General features: G+C 42.9%; 1 protein-coding gene and 1 long non-coding RNA gene across 2 annotated transcripts in view; one reads left to right on the forward strand and one right to left on the reverse strand.

The window, feature by feature from the left end:
- Positions 1–853: 853 nt before the first annotated feature.
- Positions 854–9861, forward strand: LOC103256163. Its single transcript, XR_504061.1, has 2 exons — positions 854–1012; positions 9262–9861. It is a non-coding gene; the product is annotated as an uncharacterized LOC103256163 (long non-coding RNA).
- A 216-nt stretch (positions 9862–10077) lies between these two features.
- TSTD2 (thiosulfate sulfurtransferase like domain containing 2) overlaps positions 10078–25038 on the reverse strand; it is a 31255-nt gene continuing 16294 nt past the window's right edge. Inside the window, exons 5-10 of the mRNA XM_008054053.2 lie at positions 19839–19964; positions 18828–18933; positions 15727–15845; positions 15110–15268; positions 14137–14275; positions 10078–12325 (exon numbers count right to left, since the gene is read on the reverse strand). Of these exons, the coding sequence (XP_008052244.1) occupies positions 11988–12325; positions 14137–14275; positions 15110–15268; positions 15727–15845; positions 18828–18933; positions 19839–19964 (987 nt within the window). The 3' untranslated portion in view covers positions 10078–11987. The remainder of the gene's footprint in view (positions 12326–14136; positions 14276–15109; positions 15269–15726; positions 15846–18827; positions 18934–19838; positions 19965–25038) is intronic.

The raw sequence follows: 25038 nt of genomic DNA on the forward strand, positions 1-25038 counted from the left end.
ATTCAATATTGTTTCATGGCCCTCTTCCCATGCCTGTGACCAAAAATTCTATCATTTTACAGCTTTCCACTTTCTGTTTTAAGATTGAACTATCATTTATTTGGTCACCTTCCTCTTGATGAATGTATGTTTCCCTTTCCCTCCACTGTTATAAACAAGACTGTGATGAACAGTCTCATTCTATTCTTCCCAACACTGTGTATTTTCAGACCTTTCTATGTTTTGGTCTGTTTGTTTCATCTTTGTCAGCTGATGACTACAGATTTGGGGCAGGGAACTAATGCAATCAGAATGGGGCTTTAGAAAGCTAACTCTGGCATTCCCAACTTACTGTGTGATCTTGGACAAATCCTATTCCTTCTCTGGGCCTCCATTTCTTCATTCATAAATTGAAGACCTTAGTCTAAATTACTGGTTATCAAACTTGGCTGCATTAGGAATCACCTGGGGAGTTTTAAAAAAACACAGCCAGCAGAATTCATCCCCAGAGATTCTGACTTAATTAATGTGGGGTATAGCCCAGGCAGCAGGATTTTTTAAATGTCCTTGGGATTACATGACTTGAAGTTCTCCTTCCTATGCTCTTCTGTAGTGGAGCTCTTACCCATACACCTGCTCTGAGAGAGACTGCTGTGGAGCAGTGAAAAGATCTGTTCTTGGTGACCAGCAGACCTGAGTTTGAATCCCAGCTTATTTGCTCCTGGCTGTGTGACCCTTCATCTTCTCTAACCTTTCATTTCTACCCTCTTCTTGGGAGGGAGGCTAAAATCCTTCCCCACTACTCAGAGTTTCTGCATGTAGAGGTGGTTTAGCAACTGCACACATGGACTGAGTGGTGAGGATTTTTTTTTTTTTCCTTTACCAAAGAGCCAGCCCCTGGGCAACAAAGTGGAAATGGAGATCGTGAGCATGCTGGAAAAAAACACAACGCTTCTCAAATTCGGCTACCACTTTACCCAGCAGGGCCCCCGGCTTCGGGCATCCAACGCAATGATGAACAACAATGACCTTGGTGAGTGAAAATGTGCTTCCTGCCCTGCCCACCTGCCTGTCATTCCCCCTTACCTGTGCTGAGGATGTCAGGGAAAAATCCCACTGGCACCTCTCCAAGTCTTCTTGAGCCTAACTCCTGATTTTCACATCGATCGCATCTTCCTTGTTTTCTGAGATTGTGCCTTGTCTCCTTCCTGGACTGTGAGCTCCCCTACATCAGGAGCTAAGGCTAAGTTCTCTCCTGCCACTGCACAGCTCAGCAAAGGCTGGGCCCAGAACATACTCTGCAGGTTAACAGAAAGAAATGGAACTGGCGGTGGGGGGCTGCATAAGGCTCCCCATGAGTCTCTCCCTCTTCTGAATGCCTTTTCCTAGACTCATGGAGTCATCTCCAGGTCATACAGTCTGGTTTTAGGCCCAAATCCCAAAGCCACCTACCAACACTACAACCAAAAGCCAGAGCCTAGGAGCCTTCATGTTGATTTTTAAAGTTGAAAATGTCAACTTCATAGTAAAGTAAAAGCCGGTTACATTAATCTCAGTTAAAGGCATAGTTTGATTTTTTTTTTAAAGATAAAAATAAATAAAATGTCACAGGTTTTCTTTGATGATGAACATACATCAAATAAGCATACAAGTCAATTGAATGAAAAGTGAGATCAATCATTAGCTTCCTTGCAGATGCCAATTGCTCACAAGCTCTGTGTGGTTGTTGACTCTATATATCCCTGCTGGCTGCTAAAAAGAATTTGATGTAGCATATAATAAAGGGTGTATGATTGACAAGTCTGTAGAAAAACAAAGGGGGGGAAAAAACAAGAAAAGCAGAGTTATGATGGATGATTATATTTAGCCCTGAGTTTTCTAGAACCAAGGCAAGAGGAAGACAAGCCAAGTGATGTTATTCTTATCACAGAAGAGAAGGAAGCATAATGAGTTTGAAAAGAGAAAATGCTTCCTTCTGGGATTAAATAATGAAATAAATATATGCTTTAAAGCAGGCATCCCCAGCCCCCCAGGCCACAAACCAGTATGGCCTGTGGCCTGTTAGGAACCAGGCCGTAGAGCATGAGGTGAGCAGCAGGTGAGCAAAGCTTCATCTGTATTTACCTCCACTCCCATTGCTCACATTACCACTTGAGGTCCATCTTCTGTCAGATCAGTAGCAGTATTAGAGTCTCATAGGAGTTCAAACCCTCTTGTGAACTTTACATGTGAGGGATCTAGGTTTTGTGCTCCTCATGAGAATCTAATGCCTAATGATCTAAGGTGGAGCTGAGGCAGTGACGCTAGCACTGGGGAGCAGCTGCACATACAGATTAACAGTAGCATTAAGATCTGACTGCACAGAGAACATAATAAGTCAATTGCCTGAAGACATATAAAAACCCTATCAGTAAGTGGCAATTGAGTTGATGAACTTCAATTGTACAGCTGCATCTTGTGGAAGGCTTTAAGTCAGAATCCAAAACTTATTTTAGTCTGTGTGTGACCCACCCATTATTTTATTTACCACTTCTATCCATGCCTCTTTTTTTGTGGTGTATGATCATTTCATAGTATATTACAATGTAGTAATAATAGAAATAAAGTGCACAATAAATGTCATGTTCTCGAATCACCCCAAAAGCATCCTCCCCTGCCCCCCAGTCTGGAAAAATCGTCTTCCATGAAACTGGTCCCTGATGCCAAAAAGGTTAGCAACTGCTGCTTTAAAGGACAGTGTCTTCAGTGAGTTTTTCATCAAATCCAAACCTGCTCTACACAATGGCTCCTTCTGGTTTTCAACCCTCAATACAATGCAAAGAGTCTAATGCTTATGCTCCATTCAGAGTATGCCACTTCTACTTCCTGGTGATTTACCTGAGCTAAGATATGGAAGGCCTCAAAGAATGGAGAGTGTGGGTAGAGGTATTCAAGGCAAATGCACACAGACCCTACATGCGTGAATAGCCACAGAGCTCCAGACACTTAACCCACTTTAGACTGAGTAGTACTCAGTTCCACAAACATTTGTCAAAGTCCTATAAGGCACTATAAATGCTAGTGATGTAAGTCCCTGCTCTTAAGGATATCACAGCCCAGGGACTATCCCTTCATTGCTCGCTCCAGGTATCCCTCTTTTTCTAGATCCTTAGGTGTTAAAAAGTCCATTTAAAAAAACATGCCCAGTGTCTTGATGAATAGGAAGTGCCCTTATTTGACATAAAATAAGAGCAGACACAAATAACTAAGAATCATAATTATGACAATCATATCACGAGTGATAGCAAAACTGAATTGTTGGAGAAGGCCAGCTGTGATCTAGCAGCAGAACCAACACTTCAACCTCACATTTTTCCCCTCCCAGTTTAGATTAAGCTTCTACTTATTTATTTTTTGTTTTATTTTTTGAGTTGGGGTCTCACTCTGTCACCCAGGCTGGAGTACAGTGGCACAATCACAGCTCACTGCAGCCCTGACCTCCTGGGCTCCAGTGATCCACCCTCCTCAGCCTCCTGAGTAGCTGGGACTACAGGCACATGCCACATGCCCAGCTAATTTTTTATTTTTTTTTTGTAGAGATGAGGTCTTGCTATGTGGCCTAGGCTAGTCTTGAACTCCTGGGCTCAAGGGTTCTCTGTCCTCGGCCTCCCAAAGTGCTGGGATTACAGGCATAAGTCACTGCACCTGACCAGATTAAGCTTCTTATGTGCCATCGGTGACTATCTCTGGGCTAACCCCGCTTTTATCTTTTAATGGTATAATAGTCTGGAGGTCTTTTTTTTTTTTTTTTTCCTTCTGGAAACAGAGGTTCTAGCTGACTAGAGGTCAGGGATGCTGCAGGGGATACCAGAATTATCTAGGAGTTGGACAAAATAACCTTTGAGAACTCTTGCAATCCTGAGATTTTGAGATTCCAAAATTCAGGCCTGACTCCCAACACCAAGGACTCTCAGAAGCCACTGTAGGAGTCTAGAGCTAGAAGGGACTTAGAGCTCATCTCCCCAAATCCCTTAGAGAGACAGCGGAGCCTGGGGTGGGGTACGGGTCTAGACAGTGGTGAAGTCAGGTAACACCAGTTGTTGATTATAGCAAGCATTTGCTGAGCGACTTTTGTGTGTCCAGGACTATGCTAAGAGATATAAAAGATAGCAGAAGTTGTGCTATCTGACTCAAGAAGCTTTCAACCTTTTAGGGGAATAAAAGCCTGAAGGGTTTTAAATTCAAGAATGCCTAGAAGTTCTATCCAAACAAAGTGAGGAAATGATTTACAAGGACAGAAGCTAGTTAGACAAAGCATCCTGGTTGGGAATGGGACTTTGGCCAGCTTTGAAGAAAAGAGATGAGTTGATGGAGTAGGTCGGGAAGCATTCCTGCAAGGATTCTAGGAAGTATTGGGAAAGAGGTACTGAGGTGTACAAAGGCAAGGTGGCAGGGCCCAGTATACAGGATAGGAGAGACAGATTTAAAAGGATTGGAGAAACTGTAGTAGGGAGTTAGGCCTAGAAGTAAAAATAGTCCGCAAAGAAAGGAGGGAACGGCATTCCAAACAGAGGGAACCGTATGAACAAAGACAGGACAGTAGACAGTGTGTGGGGTGTTCACAAGGAACGGGGCTGGGTAGGTGTTGGAGAGCCTGTGTCCCAAGGCCTTCAGTGCCACGCTCAGGAGTCTGGCAGGGGAAGCAGGTGGGAAGTGGGAACTTTGGCAGTTTCCCGGACAGCGATGCCAGGTGATAAAAATGGGCCTCAGGCTTTCCCCTGGGAACTGAGTGCAGCTGCTCCCTTGGGGTTTCCCACAGAAGGAATTAGATAAAAATCATCTCAGTTTTTACAGGCAACACTCAGAGTGCTAGCTGGTGATGCAGGATTTCTAGCTTTCAAATCCTCTTTTGTGCCCATTCGCTGATTTTCCTAAGAGCAATGCTTCTGTTTATGAGGGTGTGTCAGCTTCCTCCTGACTCTCTTTGCAGCATGGTATTTTTATCTTGCTTTCAATGCTACAGTGAGGCAGACAGGCTTCCATATTTCCCAGATGAATATCTGTATCTTAAAAGCTTCCTGCCAGCTCCTTCCCACGAGGTTAGCAGTAGCTGTACTGCTGCAGGCCGGGCAGCAGGGGGCGCAGATTAGGAAGGTCCTTGCCTGCCTGCGAGGCTGACGGGTGTGCTCCCTCTTGGGAAGAGTTCAGTCCCCAAGTCCCTTGGGTCAGCCATTGCCTCTACACAGAGGCAGCCTGCCCGGGACCCATCCCGACCGGTGCATGTTTTTGTCCTCCCCACCCTGTGCACGATCTCTCAGTAGAGTGTTCTGTGTTTAAGTGCGGGGCGCCAGGGTGTGTGGGTGGGGGGGGTGGTCAAGGAGGAGCTGAGCTGTGGATCCCCATTGCACTTTTCCAGCAATACCTCAGATGACTCCCATCTCCACACTATTTATAGCTAAGAGCTAGGCTAAGCATGGCTCCCCGGTCTTCTTATCTGCCGCTGCTACTCTATCCACAAAATCTGAATCACAGCCTCCAAGTTAAGACAGTTGTATGGAGTGGGGTTTGGTGAAGTGTGGAGGGGAAGCAATGTGCTTAAAAGCAGCACACCTCAAAGCAATTCTTTAAACGTCTTTATTGTAAATTGAAAATTGTAAAGTACTTATGGAATACAAAGATGTTATAATTAAGAATACACGGCAACACCCTCAGATAGCTTTTCTATCCTCTCAATAAATCTTGCTTTCTCAACTTAAAAAAAAGTGGAATAATTAAATCAAACTAATGAACATATACTTCATTGTGTGTGTTTTTTTGTGATGAGAACATTTGAAATTTACACTTAGCATGGAAATGTACAGTATGCTGTCATTAACTATATTCGCCACGCTGTATACTAGGTCTGAAAAACAACCCTTGTTCCTCCCGTCCAGCTGAGATTGTGTGTCCTTTGGCCAACATCTCCCCGTTTCCCCACCACCCCAGTCTCTGTAACGACCATTTTACTTTCTGCTGCTACGAGTTCGATTGTTTTAGATTTCACATGTAATTTGTCTTTCTGTGCCTGACTTATTTCACTTAGCATAATATTCATTTCCATCTATGTTATCACAAATAACCTAATTTCCTTCTTTTTAAAAGACTGACTAGTATTCCATTGTGTCTATTCATCTGTTGGTGGACACTCTTAGGTTGATTCCATATCTTGACTATTGTGAATAGTGCTGCAGTGAACGTGGGGATGAACTGATTTTAAATATTTTGGGTAAATATTTAGAATTGGAATTGTTGGAACTGCATAATTAATTTCATTATATTCCCCCCAAAACTGTCTCAGGAAAGGGTATTCCTTTCCTCACAGCCACTCAAACCCCAGTCGGCCAGTCACCTCCTCACCAATCCCAGTGCCCTGCCTCATGTTGAGCCCTCATCCCATTCACCTGGCCTCCTACACCTTCCTCAGTCCTCCTGCTCTTCCAGGGCAGGCACCTCTGGCACTCAGCCCAAGTCCCTCCTGAAACTGACCTTACCACTCCTCTGCTTAGAACCCTGAGTGGGCTCCCATTACATCGGGCTAGACTCAGCGTGGCTCCCAAGTTCCTTAAATTGTAGCTGATTCTTACATGTGTCAGGGACAGTTCTGGACACTTCCCATCTTACTAACTCATGCAATGCTCCCCACAACTGGTTATTATTGAGGCGCTATTATTACCTTCATTTTGTAGTAAGGAGCCAGAGGTGTGGAGGAGTAGGTAAAGTTACCCCTAATCGGTGGGCAGGACTGGGATTTGAACTGGCAGTCTGGCTCCAGAGCCCCTGCTCTCCACCTCATCAAAAGACGGTCCTGTCAGGGGTCATCTCTTGATGGGGTGATGAGACTCAGCTCTTGACACCCCTGACCAGCCATCCTCTTGCCATATTAGTACCATTTCAGGTAGCTCGAGTGCCCTCAAGTGACCCAGCTTACCTTTAGAGGTCCCTTACTCCTAATGCCTCCTCCCAACCTTCTCATCCTCTACTTCTTCATTGTTTAAGATTCAGCTGACCTGTTCTCTGTCCATCCTGGGAAGACCTGACCACTTCATTCCTTATTCCTCTCATACCTCACAGATACTTGCCAGGATACCTGTAATATTTTATCAAACATTGTTTGTGTATTTTGGTCCCATTATGTTGTATCTCTGATTCTTGTGCCAAGCACATAATAGCAGTCAGTAAATGCTGCTGAATATATAAACGAATAGTCAGTGCTTCCTAAAGACATGAGAGAAGGGCTCACTCTTGGCAAGAAGTGGCAGACGGAGCAGAGGAAGCAGAGGTGGGTGATCCAGAGGCATGAAGAGTCCTTCCGGCTCTAACAATAGACAAGTCTATGGCTGTTGCGATGATGAGAAACGAATTTAAACAAAGTAAAAAAAAAACAGAGTTGAAGGAGGATTTGGGGAGACCTGGCTTCGTCTCCCAGTTCTGTTATCTATTCATCATAACTTGGGGCGAGCTTCTTCCCTCTCTCAGCCTCAACTTCTTTCATCTTAAATGGGAGAAAACAACACCTGAGTAAATAGATGCCTTTTCCTTCTTCTCATCCAGTCCATGTAAAAGCCAGTACTAGGGGAACTGGGTACACAGATCCAGCCCCATGTACAGGGTGGGCAAGTAATGGAAAAAAACACACACGAAAACCATGGGGCCCCTTTCTGTTCCCTCAGCCTTGGCCCAGAGACTTGAGTTTCAGTCCTAGCCCTGCCGCTAGCTCTCAGGGACCATGCCTCTTCTTCTCTAGGGAAAAAGGAGCTAATCCCTCCTGTGAGAATCAGATGAGATATGGATTTGTAGACCCTGCACAGACAAGGCCGCATTGTACCGAGGAAGGCACTGGACTGAGGCTCAAGATGAGTCACATGCCTTGGTTCTGTCTGCTACTAGCTTTGATGCTCTAAGCAAGAAGCATACCCCTGCCACACTTTCCTTATTCCTAAAATGGGAATGGTAACATGAACATTCCAGAAGCCTCCGAGGGGCTCCAATGAGGTACTGAGGACTGCCCAGCTGGGCATATTTGCACAGCTAACAGGGAGATCCTTACAAGTCTGGTTTATGTAAACCCTCTGGTCACTTGGACAAACCTCTTCTACTCTTTGGGTTTTGGTTTTTGCTTCCCCACTTCTATTCTCAAGTTGTTGGACATTCTGATCGCCTCCAGGAGTTGGGATGGACTGTGGCTTCTCCCCAGATTGCCCACTGGGACTTACATTGGCTATTCTTTGGACCTGTGGTGGGGGGATGGGCAGAGACTCAGGCACAGGTTGAACTGCAGGCCCCAGACCTGTGTGCCCCCAACCACGTCCCCCACAGTTCCCAGCCACAACTTGAGTACACACCTCCCTCGTGGGTCTGCTCGGTGTCATGCACAAGCTGATTCGGTTCTTGTTGCAGCTCGTAGGCGTCGATCTGGTGGCCGCAGGTCTACTGCCTCAGCTCGGGAACCTGAAGACATCTAAGTATAGACAGACTTTTTTTTCCCCCCTCAGCAATGGCTTCCTCTCTGCCACACCAGCAGGCCCCTTGACTGCCACCTACCGGCTCTGCAGACTTCTTTGGCCTTTCTTTCTCTTGTGGCTGATCCAGCTTGCTGCTTGATCTTCATCCATGGACACTGTAATTCATTCCAAAACACTCTCCCTTGTTACAACACAGGGACCATCTTCTGGTCCTTCCCCCACCCTCAGTCATCCTCTAAGCTAACATCTCCAGCTTGCAAACTTCTGGCTAGTGCTTTCCTCATGATGGCATTTAACTACCTTGTATGTGAACAATGTTTGAACATAAATTGTCGTGCCCCTGGTTTCCGAAAAGGCAAGATTAAAAGGGGATAGTGCAGGGTAATCTTCAGGGTGGAAACTTGTTTATACAGGCAGGAGGCAGGCCAGGAGCTCCCAGGCAGAGTTGGGAGAAATGTTTCCACCAGGTTAAGACTCTTATCTCATTAAGATCCACTGAACTTTTAACTTGTAGCTGAATCAGAGTAAAGATCTTCATGCATGGAGCTTCTGCAGGCAAAAGAAAAAGTCAAGTTGGGAGAGTGGGACACTATGGTCAACCATTTAGAAATTTCTGGGTGAATCTACACTACCACAGACTCTCATCAGTGAACACTGACAAACTGGAGGGCTGTCATACAACACAGACTTCAGACTCTGCTAAAAAATTAGCGGGAGGTGTCACAGTGCTTTCTCAGAATGACAGTGGTGGTTCCTGGTCTACAAGGACAACTGGTTTTTATCTTTTCTCATTTCTTTCCAGTGAGGAAGAGGAGGCTGGCAGACCTAACCGGGCCCATCATTCCCAAGTGCCGGAGTGGCGTCTAGCATGTGGAGGTGAAGACCATGCCTTTGAACTGGACGTGCTTTACTGACTACCTATGCTCTGCAGTAGAAACCAGAAGGCAAAATGCCGGCACAAAACCCTTTTGTGGTTCAGTTCTTTATGCACTAAGGTTTTAGATTAACTAGTGGTTGTAGTTAAAAATTTTATAAGATATGGTTAATGTGAAGTTTTTCTTTAGTCACAGAAGTTCAGTCTGATTATTATTTGAAAACTTAGAAGCCCTCAAACCAGCAGATCTTACTGAAGATGATGCTATCTATAGTGGCAGTGACTTAGTCCCAGGAGCCCAGTCTCAGTGGCCTTGCTGTGTGATGTATTAAAAGTGTGTAACACAAAAGCAAACCGTACACTCTTTCACATGGTTTAGAAATTAGAAAATACTTTATTACAAAGTTGATCTTATTCAGCAAATAAAACAGATTATCATTCTTTATTAACCCTTCTTTAAATTTTAAAACCCTCAAGACTAAAGTTAACAAATTAATTACTGGATCAAGAACACAATTTTCCCCTCAAGAAAGATACACTAAAGCCACAGAGCTCTGACAGGAATAAAGGACACAAGATTCCTTTTGCTGGACATGAGAAAATGATAGGAAAAAACCAATGGTGAAACTTCAGGTTTCAAAAACCATCGTTTCCTTACCAATCCCAGGCAACAAACATATCCCTGAGTGTTCTTTAAGAACATTTGGGACTTATTTACAATCTAATACTAGAGTCAAATAATTTTTCCCTAGTGAATGCCAAGCTTATGACAGATGTGGCCAAATACTTGAAAACACCTTTGTGTACTACACAGTGGGCAAACAACTTACATGAGGCCACTGCGAGAGGGATCCGTTTCCAGTTCATCATGGCTATGGTATTTAGTATGGCCAAGCTTACAGACTTCAGCTATCTATCTAGTCACTTATTAGACAAATCACTGCGATCTCATTCCTATAAATTAAGACAACAGGTGAAGAAAATCCAGATATTAAAGAATTAGGAAATCTTGTCCAAACCACCCCAAGATGATTACTCTGAAAATGTAATTTTGGTATTTCTGCCACATCCCTTTTTAACATCATGTGCATCTCTTGGGATCTAGCAAAAGTGTTAAGCCATAATGCCCTTGTGCCTTTTAAAATACCACAGTGCCAGTTAAATTAGTATTTGTTTGTTGCTTTGGGGAGTAATTTCATTAGTGATTCAGCAAATCTCATGATACATAAAGGACAAGGCCAAAGAGCTGCAGAGCACTGAGCAGAGAGGCTGTTGATGAAAAAGGCAAAGGCCTTCACAGTGAGCTCTAAGGATGTGGGCAGTACAGGGTAACTGGAGGCAGAGCCAAGGCCTCAGCACTATGGGAGTGTCCACTGAGGCTGAAAATGGTCCAGGAGTGGCACCATGCTGCAGGGATAACCATCCCACTCGGCTTCTCCTTGATACACAACTGCAGCTGCATTCTGCATCACTGGAAACTGCAACGTAATATTAAATCTGTTGGTCTATGTATGGTTGTGTATGTGTTTCTTGGGACCTGGGTGACAGGAACATGTGCCTGGCCAGAAGGTCAGGCAGCCACAATGACAATGCTGGATAACCTCAGTAAGAATGTCATGTATCCCGGGTGCTCATCTAAAAACCTCGGCTCATTGTCTGTCATCTAGTTTATTTGAATCTCTCAAAGAGAACAATTTAAAGTTTGGAGAGTGACTATTGGGGGAAGCAGGAATATTAGACAAATTCTCTCACACAAACTAAATCAGTAAAAAATGAAGGTCACATCTTTAAGGTCATCTCCCCCCGAGATCAGGGGTTGGCAAACTTTTCTATAAAAGGCCAGACAGTAAATATTTCAGATTTTGCAGGTCACATGGTCTGTCGCAACCACTCAATTCTGCCATAGATTATATACAAAGGAATGGGTGTGGCTGTTCCAATAAACTGTACGGTTGACCCTTGAACAACAAGGGGTTGAACTGCATGGGTCTACTTATATGTGGATTTTTCAACCAAATGCAGATTGAAAATACAGAAATCAGAGGATGTGAAACCCACACATATGAAGGGCTGATTTATCTTACATACAGGTTCTGCAGGGCCCACCGTGGGACTTGAGTACACAGAGAGTTTTGGTATACTCAGGCACTCAGAAACTATCCCGTGGGTACACCAAGGGGTGACTGTATCTACAAAAGCAGGACATAGGCCAAATGCTACAACTTGCAGGCCCCTCAGGCTGTCAGCAAAGAGACAGAACATGGGCTGGATGCCAGCTGACCTGAGTGGCTCAGTTTAGGAGTCTTCTCCCAGGGTCACAGCTTTCACATTTGCCCCCAGGACAGATGGGTTTGCTGACAAGTGCAATGACTATCAACAGTCCTGCTGCATAGCAGAGAACGGGCATAATGCAGTCACCGAGCTCAAGGCTCTCTTCCTCACCAGCTGTAGGATCCCATATTGCTTACCATTTATCTGTGTTCTAGCATCTTCTGATCAGAATACGTCAGGTAAGTGGTTAACACCTGACTCCCTTTCCCCTCCACCATGAAGTGTAGGTGGCCAATATGGTGACCAGATTGCCATGGAAGTACTGGTCAGCACTGAAGTTCCCGATTTCTCTGTTTCTGCAGCCATGATGTTATTCTGGACTGTCACTCTAAACTACCTTTTACTGATGGCTTGGAGAAATGCCGAAGGTGCAATGGCCCATCCTCACCAACATCAGGCTCCAGCTCTGGACTCTCAGGGAGTCCCACATGTTGCGAGAGTTCCCTAGGTATGCGTGGCCGTCGGGCTGTACACTCACATTCCTCTTTAAAGCTGTCCTGAGTAGGTTCTGAAGCCTTCCTGCTCCCTTTGTCTTGACATGTGACACAACAGGCTGTGAATCCCTGTCCTTGACAGGCAGGGCAGGTCAAAACAAGCTGACGGCATTGGGGAGTCGAGCAGAGTCTATACTGGTCCCACTGGACTCCACAGTATGAACATTCTGGGGAAGAAAGCCTTTGTTATAAACACACATACAGAAGCAGGTATTTCTCCAGTTCTTAAATATAAACCTGACCAGAATCTAATATATCCTGTTGAGCCTGGGAGGGTTTCTAAATACCAAGTCCGCTGTCTTCTACAACAACCACTCCCCCAAATCAGCCTTATTTTGGGGAGGCTGCTTCTGAAAATGTCTTTCTGATTCCGGTATTCACTGATCCATTTTTCTTTTGCCCATATAGGAAACAGGTGGTAATGTTTTTCTCTTCATCAGCTATTCTGAAGCTGGTCAACCTTCCCTCCTTTTTAAATGGTCTTTTCCCCTCAGATCATTCCCCTTCCCAGTGAGGACAACACACCTGCATACAGAAGATAACACACCCATGTTGAACTTCCTGCAGGCTGCATCCCTCTCCTCAAAGCCAGAGTCCCTCCTGCTGTTGCTAGGATACTTGGCTACCTGATTCCTAAAACTCACACTATCTTCTTTCTGTTTTCCCCTGCTGACTTTCTGTTACCACTGATAACATCATTCTTCACTTCTCCTTATCTTGCTTATCTAGGCTACCTTTGTGCCTTCTCACTCCTTCACATTCACATACAAGTACCCATCAAGTCCAGCCACTATTTCCTTGGTAAAATCAAATTCACTCCATCTAGCTCCAAGACAGACCCTAAGTCATTGTCAGTAAGAGACTAAATACATTTCAATAAATAAACTAAAAGGAATAAAAAGACTAAGGAGAGAGAATAATCAAACTCAAATCTTACTAATTAACTGAGAAGTAATTCAACCTCAGTCCCTGATCACAGGAGTTACAGAAAATTGCAGCAGCCACTAATGTTATCTATGACCTAACCCATTCCAAACAGTGACAAGGGCTATCTTTTTGGAGGATTATATCCAGCCCTCTTTTACTAACTGCTCTCATCTGGTATCACACTTCAGTATGGGTTCAACACTGCTGTCAAACCACAGGCTTTCTGTGGCCACTCTGCCTCTGGCCTTGGCCCTAGGTTCAGTTCTCATCTTGGAATGCCCACCCGCCACTCAAAATGTGCATGCTAATGTGTCCACCCAGAAAAGCTAAACTAGGGGTTCTTACTCTTATTTTGTGCCATGGATTTAACTTGGCAGTCCGGAGACTACAGACCCTGCCTTAGAAAAATATCTCTAAAAGCATAAAATAAAATACATAGGATTACAAAGGAAACTAATGATGTAGAAATACAAAATATCAAAGTATTTTTCAAAATCTATAATATATAAGATAGGCGCTATTTACTAACACATTAAATAACAACTCTTAGTGGTGGGCCTAATTGTTTCCATTTTGAAGCAGTGATGAGTATAAATGCTATTTTGAGATATCTCAGGCAACATGATCTGAAAGTACCGTGAATTCTACTGAAGAGTCACAGGTACCTTAATACAACTAGTTTATTGCCTAAATTCATGGAAGAAAATGCTTCATTTTAGTGGAGAATTATTGAAAACAAAGACGTAATTATTTCCCCATCCAAATTCTCAGAACCCCTGAATTTATACCAATTCCAGATTAAGACCCCTGATTTAGCCTGTTGGTCCAGCTTTTGACAGGCAGGAGGTCAGGTGAAATTATCCCCATGTCCAGCTGGCAAATGGTGAAGCCAGGTCCAAGGCTGTAGGTCTGCTGCGTTGCTGCACCTCCCATTCTTCTCCCTGTTTCTTCTCCAGTAATTCACACTGGCCTGCCTTCCCTGTGCAGTTTCTCTCAAATGGTGAACTGATGACAGCCCGGTTCAGTCTGGGCTCTGGACCTGTGGACCTACCTGACACCACATCACTGTTGTAGCTCAGGGCATAACGCTCATCAAAAACAAACAACTTCCCTTTGTAAAAACCATCAGGAAACTCTTCCAGGTACTTGTGGATGCCACCCTTGAGCTGGAACACTTCCTGGCATACTCCCTAGGTGTGGAAAAACAACAGGAAATCTGAAGAGTAAAGCAGAAACCTGTCATGAAGCTCCGTGGAGCAGTGTGTGGCGCGAAGTGCCCAAGTGGAGGACTTGTGGCCTCTGCTCTCAGCCAGGGGCTTCTGGCTCCCCCTGTGGGGCACTGAGGAACTGCTGACCAAGGGGTCAAGGTACCAACAGGCCAGACCTCACCTCCTAGGGGGAAGGGCGATGACAGCAGGCAGGGCCTTCACCCTCTAGATCCTGGGAAGCCCAACTATTTTTGCCGCCCCTAAATATAGGAAGACACCTGTTGGGACATGTAACATTACTGAATTTGCTCTGCTCAGGATCAAGCAAAAGGATTGGAAAAGGGAGATGCTAACTAATCTTTCCCTTTTATAGTTAATGAGTCTCTAAGACCATTAAGTGTTTTCACATCTTGAGATTAAAGAGCCTCAGATTTTATTTATTAATTTACTGGCAATCTGCCACTTTTAAAATATAATGTTTATTGCTTAGATGGTTTGATACAGAACAGCTTTCTTTTCATTCTGAATTTGGAAGTTCTATACAACTGAATACAAAGAGGAAAAAAAGTACCAAAACTAAACTTGTGATTCTCTGTTCATGTGGCATAAACCAGTTTTGTACATAACATGTACAGCAGTTTTTAAATAACCTCAAATTTTATGCTTACAGACTCTATGCCATACAAGGGGAAGATAAATCCTTTGGCTGGCTGTGGGTGGGGGAAGTCAGGGGGGAAGAGCACAAGGGTCCAAACAGGCTGTTGGTGGAGCCTTCTTTACCGCCAGGCCAACAGCGCACCAAGGGTGGTGGCTCACCTTGGCTTTGAGGTAGGCTGAACCCCGCTCACAACGGATGCCCCCGGTGCAGTACATCAGCACCCTCTTCTCTCTGAAAAGTTCTAGATTTTTGTCAACGTAGCCGGGGAAGTAACTGAATTTCCTGATGTCTGGGGCTAAGCAGCCCTGGAATCGTCCCTATGATATAGGAGGAGCAGAAGAAAAATTATCAGAAAAATACAGCTGGTAGGAACAAAGTTCTGTGTCAAACAACCCCCACCTTGGCAAAGATGCACTTGCCAGTTGTTGTGCTCATCCCACACTCTGACCTTTCAACTTTAAGATCTAGAATTTAAAACAGGCTGGTAGGCTATGCATCACCTTCCCACAGAGTCTTCAGGGGAACCAGAGAGGTTGTACACAGGTAGATTTACAAGATCCTTGACACATGTCAAGAATAGGCACACAGGAGTCAAAAACTATATTGTGATGTACTTAATCCTGAGTTCAAGGGCTTGGGTTTTCTTGAAGCTGCTAGTACTGAAAGGAGATCTATATGGCCACAGGTAGGCACGCACAGTATGCCCTTGGGAAACATGCCATGCTACGGAAAAGGGGGGTTCTACCTATTCAGAGCTCAATTCTAGCTTACTTACTATTTTGCTTTCATAGAAGTTTCTGCAATCCAGAAGGATAGTATCACTTTGTTGTCGATTTGCCTGAGATAAAAACTTTTCTACTTCTTTATGAAATTCACCTGGTGATAAATGGATTCCTAAAGCCAAACCAAAAAAATTGGGTTAAAACAAGAACAAAAAAAATTCAAAACGTAATCACAATTGGTCTAGCTTGACTTACATGTTACTTTGTTTCTTTCCACCCAAATCTCTTCCCCTCATAATTACAATTGTCTGAAAATAACACTATTTGATGATGACGATGAAATAATTTAGTAATTACAGGTATCCTCAATCTTCTTCCTCCTAAGATGAGGACTATGGAGAAATAATCAGCCCAAGAATTTTGCATTCTCATACTTGGATAGAAAAGAGCCAGTATCTCAGAGAAGCTGGGCATGTATGTGCTTAACTTTGTAAACTGTCCTATACCAAGGGTCAAGTCCATGTTCAAGGCTAATAACCCTGGCATAGGCAAGTATGAGCATAAACTTGTGGAAAAAATGGAATATATATATATTTAATGCAAAAGGGCAAAGAGAATGTGTCTAAGTGTGTGAGCATGAGTAAAAGAAAAGGACAGAGAAACTAGAAGATGGAGGAGAGAAAATACAAGGGAACTGAACTAAAAAGAGAACATTATTCTGGTAGGGACCCTAAGTCTTGTGAATTTTCAGGACAGAAACATTCCTGTATCTCTGGGGGGTCCAGACATCTCAGTAGATTGTGAGGAATTTTCAGTGAGTTTGCACTGTGGGCTAGCCATGCCTCATGGGCTCTGATGACTCAATTTCCCACCACTCATGACAGAACTTTACAACACCAAAGGAGCCTAATTCCATTAGGAAGGAACCTCAACAACCACCTGAAACTGCTCCACACCAAGGAGAGACTAGGCCCCAGAGCCTGGCCAAGGAACCTGATTTTTACCTGCCTAATCTAGGATTATAAGGAGAATACAACAAGGCCAGACTCTATGTGAGGAACTCTGCTAAAACATCTACTTACAGGGAGTCACAGGGAACCAAACCTGTTCCCTGCTACAGGTATCACTGCTGTTGTACTACTGGCCCTGGGAAGGCCTGTTTGGATAGTGACCCGCAAAGACGTGTTTGAAAGAGGTCCCTTTAAATAACTTAGTTCAAATGAAAGCAGAACAACACTGCCTGCAGTCCACTCTCCCCCGCAATGTCCTATAATGCCCAGGAAGAACTGCTTGAGGTCATACTGCCCCTGCTAAAATGGGGACACAAAGCAGACAGCCCCTTTTGGCCCCCATCTTCCCACGAGTCTCTTTTCCCAGATGCTTGTATGCTCCCATTTCTCTCTGGCTTAGCTCTTAGCCTTCTTTTAAATACTTACATATTCAAAAATGAATACCATGGAATCAACTAGACCTTTGTGCTTTCTGATGAAAGTTTACACTACCCATGAAGTAGTTTGGGAGGAAAAGAGAAGAAAAAAGGAATAAAATTGGAATCTGATAAAGACTCTAGTCCTCAGCTGCCTAATATAGTAGCCACTAGCCACATGTGGCTTAAAAGCATTTGACATGTGGTTTGGAAGACACATATTGATTTCAAGGTCTTAGTAGGAAAAAAAAGTAAACTATCTTACTAATAATTTGTTATAACAATTACATGTTGAAATGATAATATTTTGGTAACGCTGTATTAAGTAAAGAATATTATTTAATCTCATCTGTTTTTAAAAACACAGCCACTAGAAAATGTGAAACTACATTATGTTGCTCACATTTTATTAGCACTACTCTAAATTCAATTTGTAGAAAATAAAGAAGATGGAGAAATATATCATGCAGATACAATTAGTATTATCCAGATTATGAAAAACGCTACAGGCTAAATGACCCAGTTCCTTTAAAAAAAAGTACAAGGGGGAGAAAAAAAGATGAAGGCAAATCTATAGATTAAGACAATTAAAGAGACATATTGCTAAATCACAATAAATGGGCCTTATTTGAATCCTAATGGAAACAAAATTTAAAAATTATGAGAAAACTGGGAATTGACTGACTAAACTGCCTAGATATTTGATAATATATTAAGAAATTACTGTTAAAATGTTTTAGGTGTGATAATAGCTTTACGTTTTCTAAACAAATGATCTTTTAGAGATATCTGCTCAACTATTTGTGAATGAAATGACCTGACATTGGGATTCCCTTCAAAATAATACAAGATAGGAGAAGAGGACAAGGTATAGGTGAGAGCTGGCCATAAAATTAGTTAACTGCTGCTGGGCTCGGTGGCTCAGCCTGTAATCCCACGCCTTTGGGAGGCTGAGGTGAGTGGATTGCCTGAGCCCGCGGGTTCGAGACCCGCCTGGGTAGCGAGACCTCATCTCTACAATAAATCAAAAAAAAAAAAATCAGCCGGGCGTGGTAGCGCATGCCTGTAATTCTGGCTACTCAGAAGCCTGAGGCGGAAGGATCGTTGGAGCCCAGCAGGCGAGGCTGTGGTGGCCAGGAGCGGCCACTGCACTCCAGTCTGGGCGACTGAGTGAGACTCCAACAACAACAACAAAAAAACTAGTTAACTGCTAAAGCTGCATGATAACTACATGGACATTCACTGCACTATTTTCTCTATTTTTGTTAATTTTCACAGTAAAAGTAAAACAAAAAACTCTACTAAACAAATGTCTTTCAATCATTTACCATAGGGAAAAAGGAGAGAGAACATTCTACAGCACACTGAAAACTGCTTTGGTGTTGAAAGCAGCTTGACTCCTGTAGCAAAAGGGCTGTGTGATCTATTCTGCTGATGAACTATTTACAAGTAATAATTATACTCTTCCCAGATTGCTACCTTTGGAAAGAGAATACAGCTCCTTGCCACACCATTACTAAGGTCACCTAGAGTCTTCAATTGATAGGACCACAGAGAACCAGTTTAAGCACTAGATGGATCCATGTCAGTCACCCCACAGCTATTTTGGAAGGAGGATTCATCAGAACTCCTGCGCATCACAGTGCCTAGCTTTCTTATTTGTTTCTCTTATATTAAGTTTTATCCCTATGAAGAAAAACATAATTCTTCTTCTAAAAGCAAGCATACCTGGCTTCTTGTAGGAGATCTTATTGGGGCTGATCCCCATGGGCACGATTTCTTCAAATACACCAACACGCAATTCTGGAAAACAGTGAGATCCTCCTTTGCTGGTCTAGCCAATGAGAAACAAAACAGAATACAGTCTTCCTGTCCCATCTCCAGGTATAAAACAAGTGCCAAATACAAGAACTATGGTCTTTTGTAATAATGATAATGGAAGTCTTAAGATACCTCAAATTAGGGTACCACATTTACTACTAGGGAGGAGGACTCACTAGAAACCCAAATCTCACAATTTACTTATGTAGCAAATCCTCACATGTACCCCACAACTCTAAAAAAGAAACCTCAAATTAGGGGGAAAAAATTGGAAATCTCAATGGAAAAAGAGAGTCCAGAATATTCTAGATAATTCAACATTAGTATGTATTGTGTACCTATCATGTGCAGGAATGTTAAGTTGAAAAGGTGTTTCTTTGGCTATAACCATTTATATAAAACGAAGCACCACTGAGCAATTCCAACATGTGGTTACATCTAGATTTTGTTCTGGAGCAATGGCCTTTCTTTTTTTTTTTTTTTTTTATCATTGCCAACATGAAACCAACAAGGATTCCGCATCAACTTATAACTTATTATGATAAAGCATAAAGTCACTCAAACAAACAGCTCAGCTGTGAGAGCAACAGCTTTATTCCCCACAGCCAGGTAGTTTCTCAAGTGAGCAAATGCGTCCAAGTTTTAGAGTCCTAGACCGTGTGAGCTATAACATCCTTATTTTATAAGAAGGAAGAATGAGGTCTAGAGGGCACCACCTTGTCCAAGAGCACATAGAATTCCATGAGGACAAGAATGCTACTATTGCCCTGCTTTGAAACCTAAAGGGAGAAGGGTATTTAAATGGAAAGGTGATTTATATGGCACTGTTTATTTCTCTACACTGACCTCCTCTTCAATAACCTGCATTGAAGCAGAAGCAGATGGCTCTAGAACCATTTTATTTTCATTTTCTCTTACCTTAAAATCATCCTTAAACAGATAATCCTTAAAAAATGGGCAAGAAAGCATGACTTCCACATAAAGTCTGGTAGCCAATTTGCTTCCACCAACTGTCCCATTGATTCCTTCCATAGCAATTCGAACCTGAGACACAAGACAGGGAGAAAAAGGGAATATAGGCTGTTCTTAGCTTAGTTACCCTTGTGGAACAAAACAACAGGTTTGTGTATGTCAATGAATTTAATAGGAAAAGCAGAGACACGGTTGTGGACACCAAAGTGTTACCAAAGATACCTTTATTTTTCTAAAATGGCATGGCCCAGAGTTCAGATAAGGTAATCAGTTCACATATGCCAAACAAGAGAATGTGAATAAAACTCCTGGAAAACCCCACTGCTATGGAGCTCCAATGATTCAAAGGTCAAAGAAGTAAATTTTGAACTTAACATAAACCCAGGCAGCATAATGGAGTCCTCCACAGAGGTCAGAAAATCCAGGTTCAAGACTCACCTCTGTCACTTACTTGCCATGTAGCCCTGAGAAAGTTAATTGACTTCTCTGAACCTCAGTTTCTTCATGTCAATAAAAAGAGAACACAAGAACACCAAAAATGAAAAAACAAAACAAAACAAAAAAAACTGCTGAGGAAACAGTACCCAAATTCTAAAGCACCAAGCACACTGGAGGGCAGGGAATCGATGCAAGCACATATTTCTGTATGGTATTTGGGGAAAACTCTACCACTGCAAATTCATTCACTAGAATACAAGTTCCTGAGGGCTGTGTGTTTCTGCTCCTGATATAACTTCAGTGCCTGACACACAATAGGTACTCAAAATGTATTTGTTGAATAAATAAATATGCATCCACATCTGGGGTTCTTGGGCTTCTCAAACCCTGTAATCTCTTCGAAATGCTTTACCAGTTAAGGTACATCAGAGCCTGGGATAAAAAACCCCTGTCTTAAGGGGCAATGCTCTGGGGGCCCTGCAAAGTTCAGTGTTTTGGTACTACAAAACCCTTAGATGAATTTAAAGATAGATCATCTTTAAAGGGAACTAAGCTCTCTAGAGGAAAGTGTTAGCGAGTGCAGCACTGTATGGTATCATAGTACTCTCTGGAAAGAGAGATGATTTAATTAAAGGTTCTATATTATTACTACCATTCCTAACAATGGTATCTACCAATGCATTAGAATTTAAATATTTTATTTTATTTATTTATTTTTGAGTTGAAGTCTCACTGTCGCCCAGACTGGAGTGCAGTGGCCGCTCCCAGCCACCGCAGCCTCGACCTGCTGGGCTCCGGTGATCCTTCCGCCTCAGCCTTCCGAGTAGCTGGAACTACAAGTGCGCACTACCACGCCCGGTTCATTTTTTGATTTATGGTAGAGATGAGGTCTCACCTGCCCAGGCAGGTCTCAAACCCGTGGGCTCAGGCAATCTACTCACCTCAGCCTCCCAAAGGCATGGGATTACAGGCTGAGCCACCAAGTCCGGCTAGAATTTAAATATTTTAAATGGCTACCCTTTTTTAAGGACCAGAGAAGATACTTGACTTGTTGCTTCACTTGGTCTAATTCTTTAGGTACAGATTAGTAAATGGGATTTATTTCACAAGCCAGTCAATGCCAACTCACTGGCAGTGGCTTTCCAGAGCCCCATGATGAAGATTCCAGATCACACCCAGACTTCTTGGAAAAGAATGCTCCAGTCCAGGGAAGCCATTTGTGGACATGGGAGAAGGAAGTAGGAAGCACATGTTGCACAGGTTATTGTAATTGACTACCAACTTGCAGGGGACTACATAGAAAAAATACAGCTAAACTAGTGTAAGGGGCAGAAAATCCACTCAAACGGTTTCTGACTGCGGCAGGTAAGATGAGGAAATACACACTTCTACATAGTTCTCTTTGGGTAGGTTAGTGGATACTTTCCTAATTTGTTTTAATCTCAGAAGCCAAATAGAAGACCAGCACAACTACTCCCTATATAGCTAGGACAGAGCAATCTTTAAGCTCATGCACTAAATTTTCAATCTTGAAGTTTCGCCAGTAGAAACCCTTCAAAGAAGCTCCTTGGTGAGGAAAGCCTCGTCTCTAAAAACTCGAGAAGAGCCATAGCATTTATTCAGCACCTGCTATGAGATATTGCAATCCCTACTTTACAGAAAAGAAAAAGAAAGCTCAGAGAAATAAAGTAACTTGCCCAAGGGCACAGAGTTGGTAGCTGTAGTTGGTAGATCTGGAACTCGAAACCAGATCTTACTGGCTTCAAATCTTGATAATTTTTCCTTTTCAGTCTCCAGTATGTCCCCTGTAATTTCTTGAGGCAATAAGGAGTATATAACAATATAAACAGAAGCTTCTCTCCATAATTCCAAAATGTTCAAGTTCTCCTCTTTCCTTACCTAAGCATCAATAGTCTGCCAAATCTTTCTACCAGCACAAAACCATCCTATTTAACTAGGCATGTATCCCTGAAGCCTAGGAATTCAGACCAAAGAGCCAGGCAGGTGCTGCCATCTTGTGGGTAGCAACCCTCACTGCCAGTTCAGCACTTGGGCTAGGCAAAGAATAAAAATCCATCTCTAAACCAAGAAAAAAGATTGATTTCATATTTTTTACATTCAGGTCAACTGTGAGAGTATTAACCTTTCAAAGTATGGAAGCTCTCTGAAAAGAAATGGTGACAAATGTATTTATAGCTGGGTGCAATGGCTCACGCCTATAATCCCAGCACTTTGGGAGGCTGAGGGAAGAGGATCACTTAACCTCAGGAGTTTGAGGCCAGTCTGAGCAATATAGTGAGACCTCACCTCTAAAAAAAAAAAAACAAAATTAGCTGGGCATGGTAGCACATGCCTGTAGCTACTTAGCAGGCTGAGGCAGGAGAATCACTTGAGCCCAAGAGGTCAAGGCTGCAGTGAGTCATGATTGTGCCACTGCACTCCAGTCCGGGTGACAGAGTGAGTCCCTGATTCATAAATAAACAAAGAATAAATATGATAAATGTATTTGATAATTTTTTTTACTATGCACTAGAAACTTTACTAGAAATTAGGGACATAATGGTTGGAAAAAAAAAGCAAGTACTATAAAAAATAACTAAGATGTCATGAGAGAGTACAAGAGGAAAAACTAATTTAGATTGAAGGTCAGGAAAGGTCTCCTTGAGGAAGTATCATGAAAACTGAGCTGAAGCTTAAGTAAAAACTAGATGGTGGGTGTGGGAGAGTTCCTTGAAGACAGTTTACTTAAAGTCCCAAAGACGGAAGAACACTTGCTGGGCTCCAAGAAACTGAAAGACTATGTTGCTGGAGTACAATGAGTAATAAGTGAAGACTGGCATTAGGCCAGTGGAAAAGGCAGGAAGGGCCACATCATGCAGGAAGCCAAGAGCATGTTAAGGATTTGGGTCACTCCACACATACTGACAGCGACAGAAAGATTTTGAGGAGTAAGTGATGTGATTTTACTCACCTTATAGGATTATTCTGGCTGTGTAGAGAATGGATTGAGTGGTAGGCAGGGATGAAAGTCTGGAAAGTTGTTTGGAAGCTACTGCATGGACTAAGCAAGAGAGGGTGGTAGCTTGGTCTAAGATGGTACAAATGGAAGAGAGGAGTGATAGAGTCAAGGAATACTTAGAGGTAGAAATGGCAGGGCGTGGTGATAAACTGTTAACAGGGTAAATTAAATCATTATCTGTTAGAAAACATGGATGCAAAACATATTACAATCAATGCATTACTTCAGGAAATTAAAACCTAGGACATATGTGGGAAAGATGAGTCAGAAGACCGTACATTTGTCATAGCCAGATGGGATCTCAGAAGCAACCCACTTATTTTTAATTTAAAATTTGAAATTATATAATATACATAGACATATGTATATATGTATATATGTAATCATCAAAAACATTTTAGAAAAATAAAAAGAACATAAAAATCCTCCACAGCCCTATTGTGCCCAGGTAATCTTTACTAATAAAGATATAATTTTGGTATAGACTGTCTTCCATCTTTACATACACACGCATTCATTACTTTATTCAATATTCTCCAAAGATTTGCTGGGCACAGTGGCTCATGCCTGTAATCCCAGCACTTTGGGAGGCAGAGGCGAGAGGATGACCCAAGTTCATGGGTTCCAGACTAGCCTGGGCAACATGGTACAACCTCATCTCTACAATAAATCAAAAAATTGGCCAGGCATGGTGGCACACACCGTAGGTCCAGCTACTTGGAAGACTGAAGCAGAAGGATCACCTGAGTCCCGCAGGTGGCCATGAGCATGCCATTGCACCCTAGCCTGGGCGACACAGTGAGACTCCAACTCAAAAACAAAACAAAACAAACAAACAAAAATATTCCCTGAGTGTCTGTTATACTTCTCCAGCACTAAGAATACATCAATCAAGACAAAGTCCCTACTCCTGTTCTCATGAAGCTTATATCTGTAAGACAGTTATAAAGCAATAAACAAAGATTACACTTTCAGATAGTAATACATTATTTGAAAAGCCAAAAGGGACAGAAGGTGATGAGGTCTGGAGAGGAGACAACTTTAGATTAAAGTTCTAAGGAGACAACATCTGAGCAGAGATCTGAAGTGCACATGAGCCATGTGGAGATGTAGGGGAAGAACATTCTAGAGTGAAAGGAAACAGCAACTGTCAATACCCTGAGATGATAAAAGACCCTGGCATGTTCTAGAAAAATTAAGGAACTTGGAATAATACCTGTATGTATACTTCTGTAAGACGTTTTTTCCAGTTAATATATCATGAGCATTTTCCTATACCAAGGATCAGTACATTATCCCTGTTTTTGCATGTAGTTTTATTCGAACACAGCCATATCCATTCTTTTATACACTGTCTATGGTTGCTTTCGTGATACAACAAATTATTTGAGTAGTTTTGCTGTATAAAGCCTAAAATATTTACTATCTGGCTTGCTAAGAAAAAGTTTGCCGGCCGGGCTCGGTGGCTCAGCCTGTAATCCCAGCACTTTGGGAGGCCAAGGCGAACAGACTGCCTGAGCCTGCGGGTTGAGACTCGCCTGGGCAACTTGGCGAGACTCATCTCTACAATAAATAAAAAAAAATTGGTCGGGCGTGGTAGCACATGCCTGTAGTTCCAGCTACCTGGAAGGCTGAGGCAGAAGGATCACCGGAGCGCAGCAGGTTGAGGCTGCAGTGGCCGCTGCGGCC

The sequence above is a fragment of the Carlito syrichta genome, unplaced genomic scaffold, assembly GCF_000164805.1.
Source record: "Carlito syrichta isolate Samal-C Ts95f unplaced genomic scaffold, Tarsius_syrichta-2.0.1 Scaffold288982, whole genome shotgun sequence".
In the NCBI taxonomy this organism is placed as follows: Eukaryota; Metazoa; Chordata; class Mammalia; order Primates; family Tarsiidae; genus Carlito; species Carlito syrichta.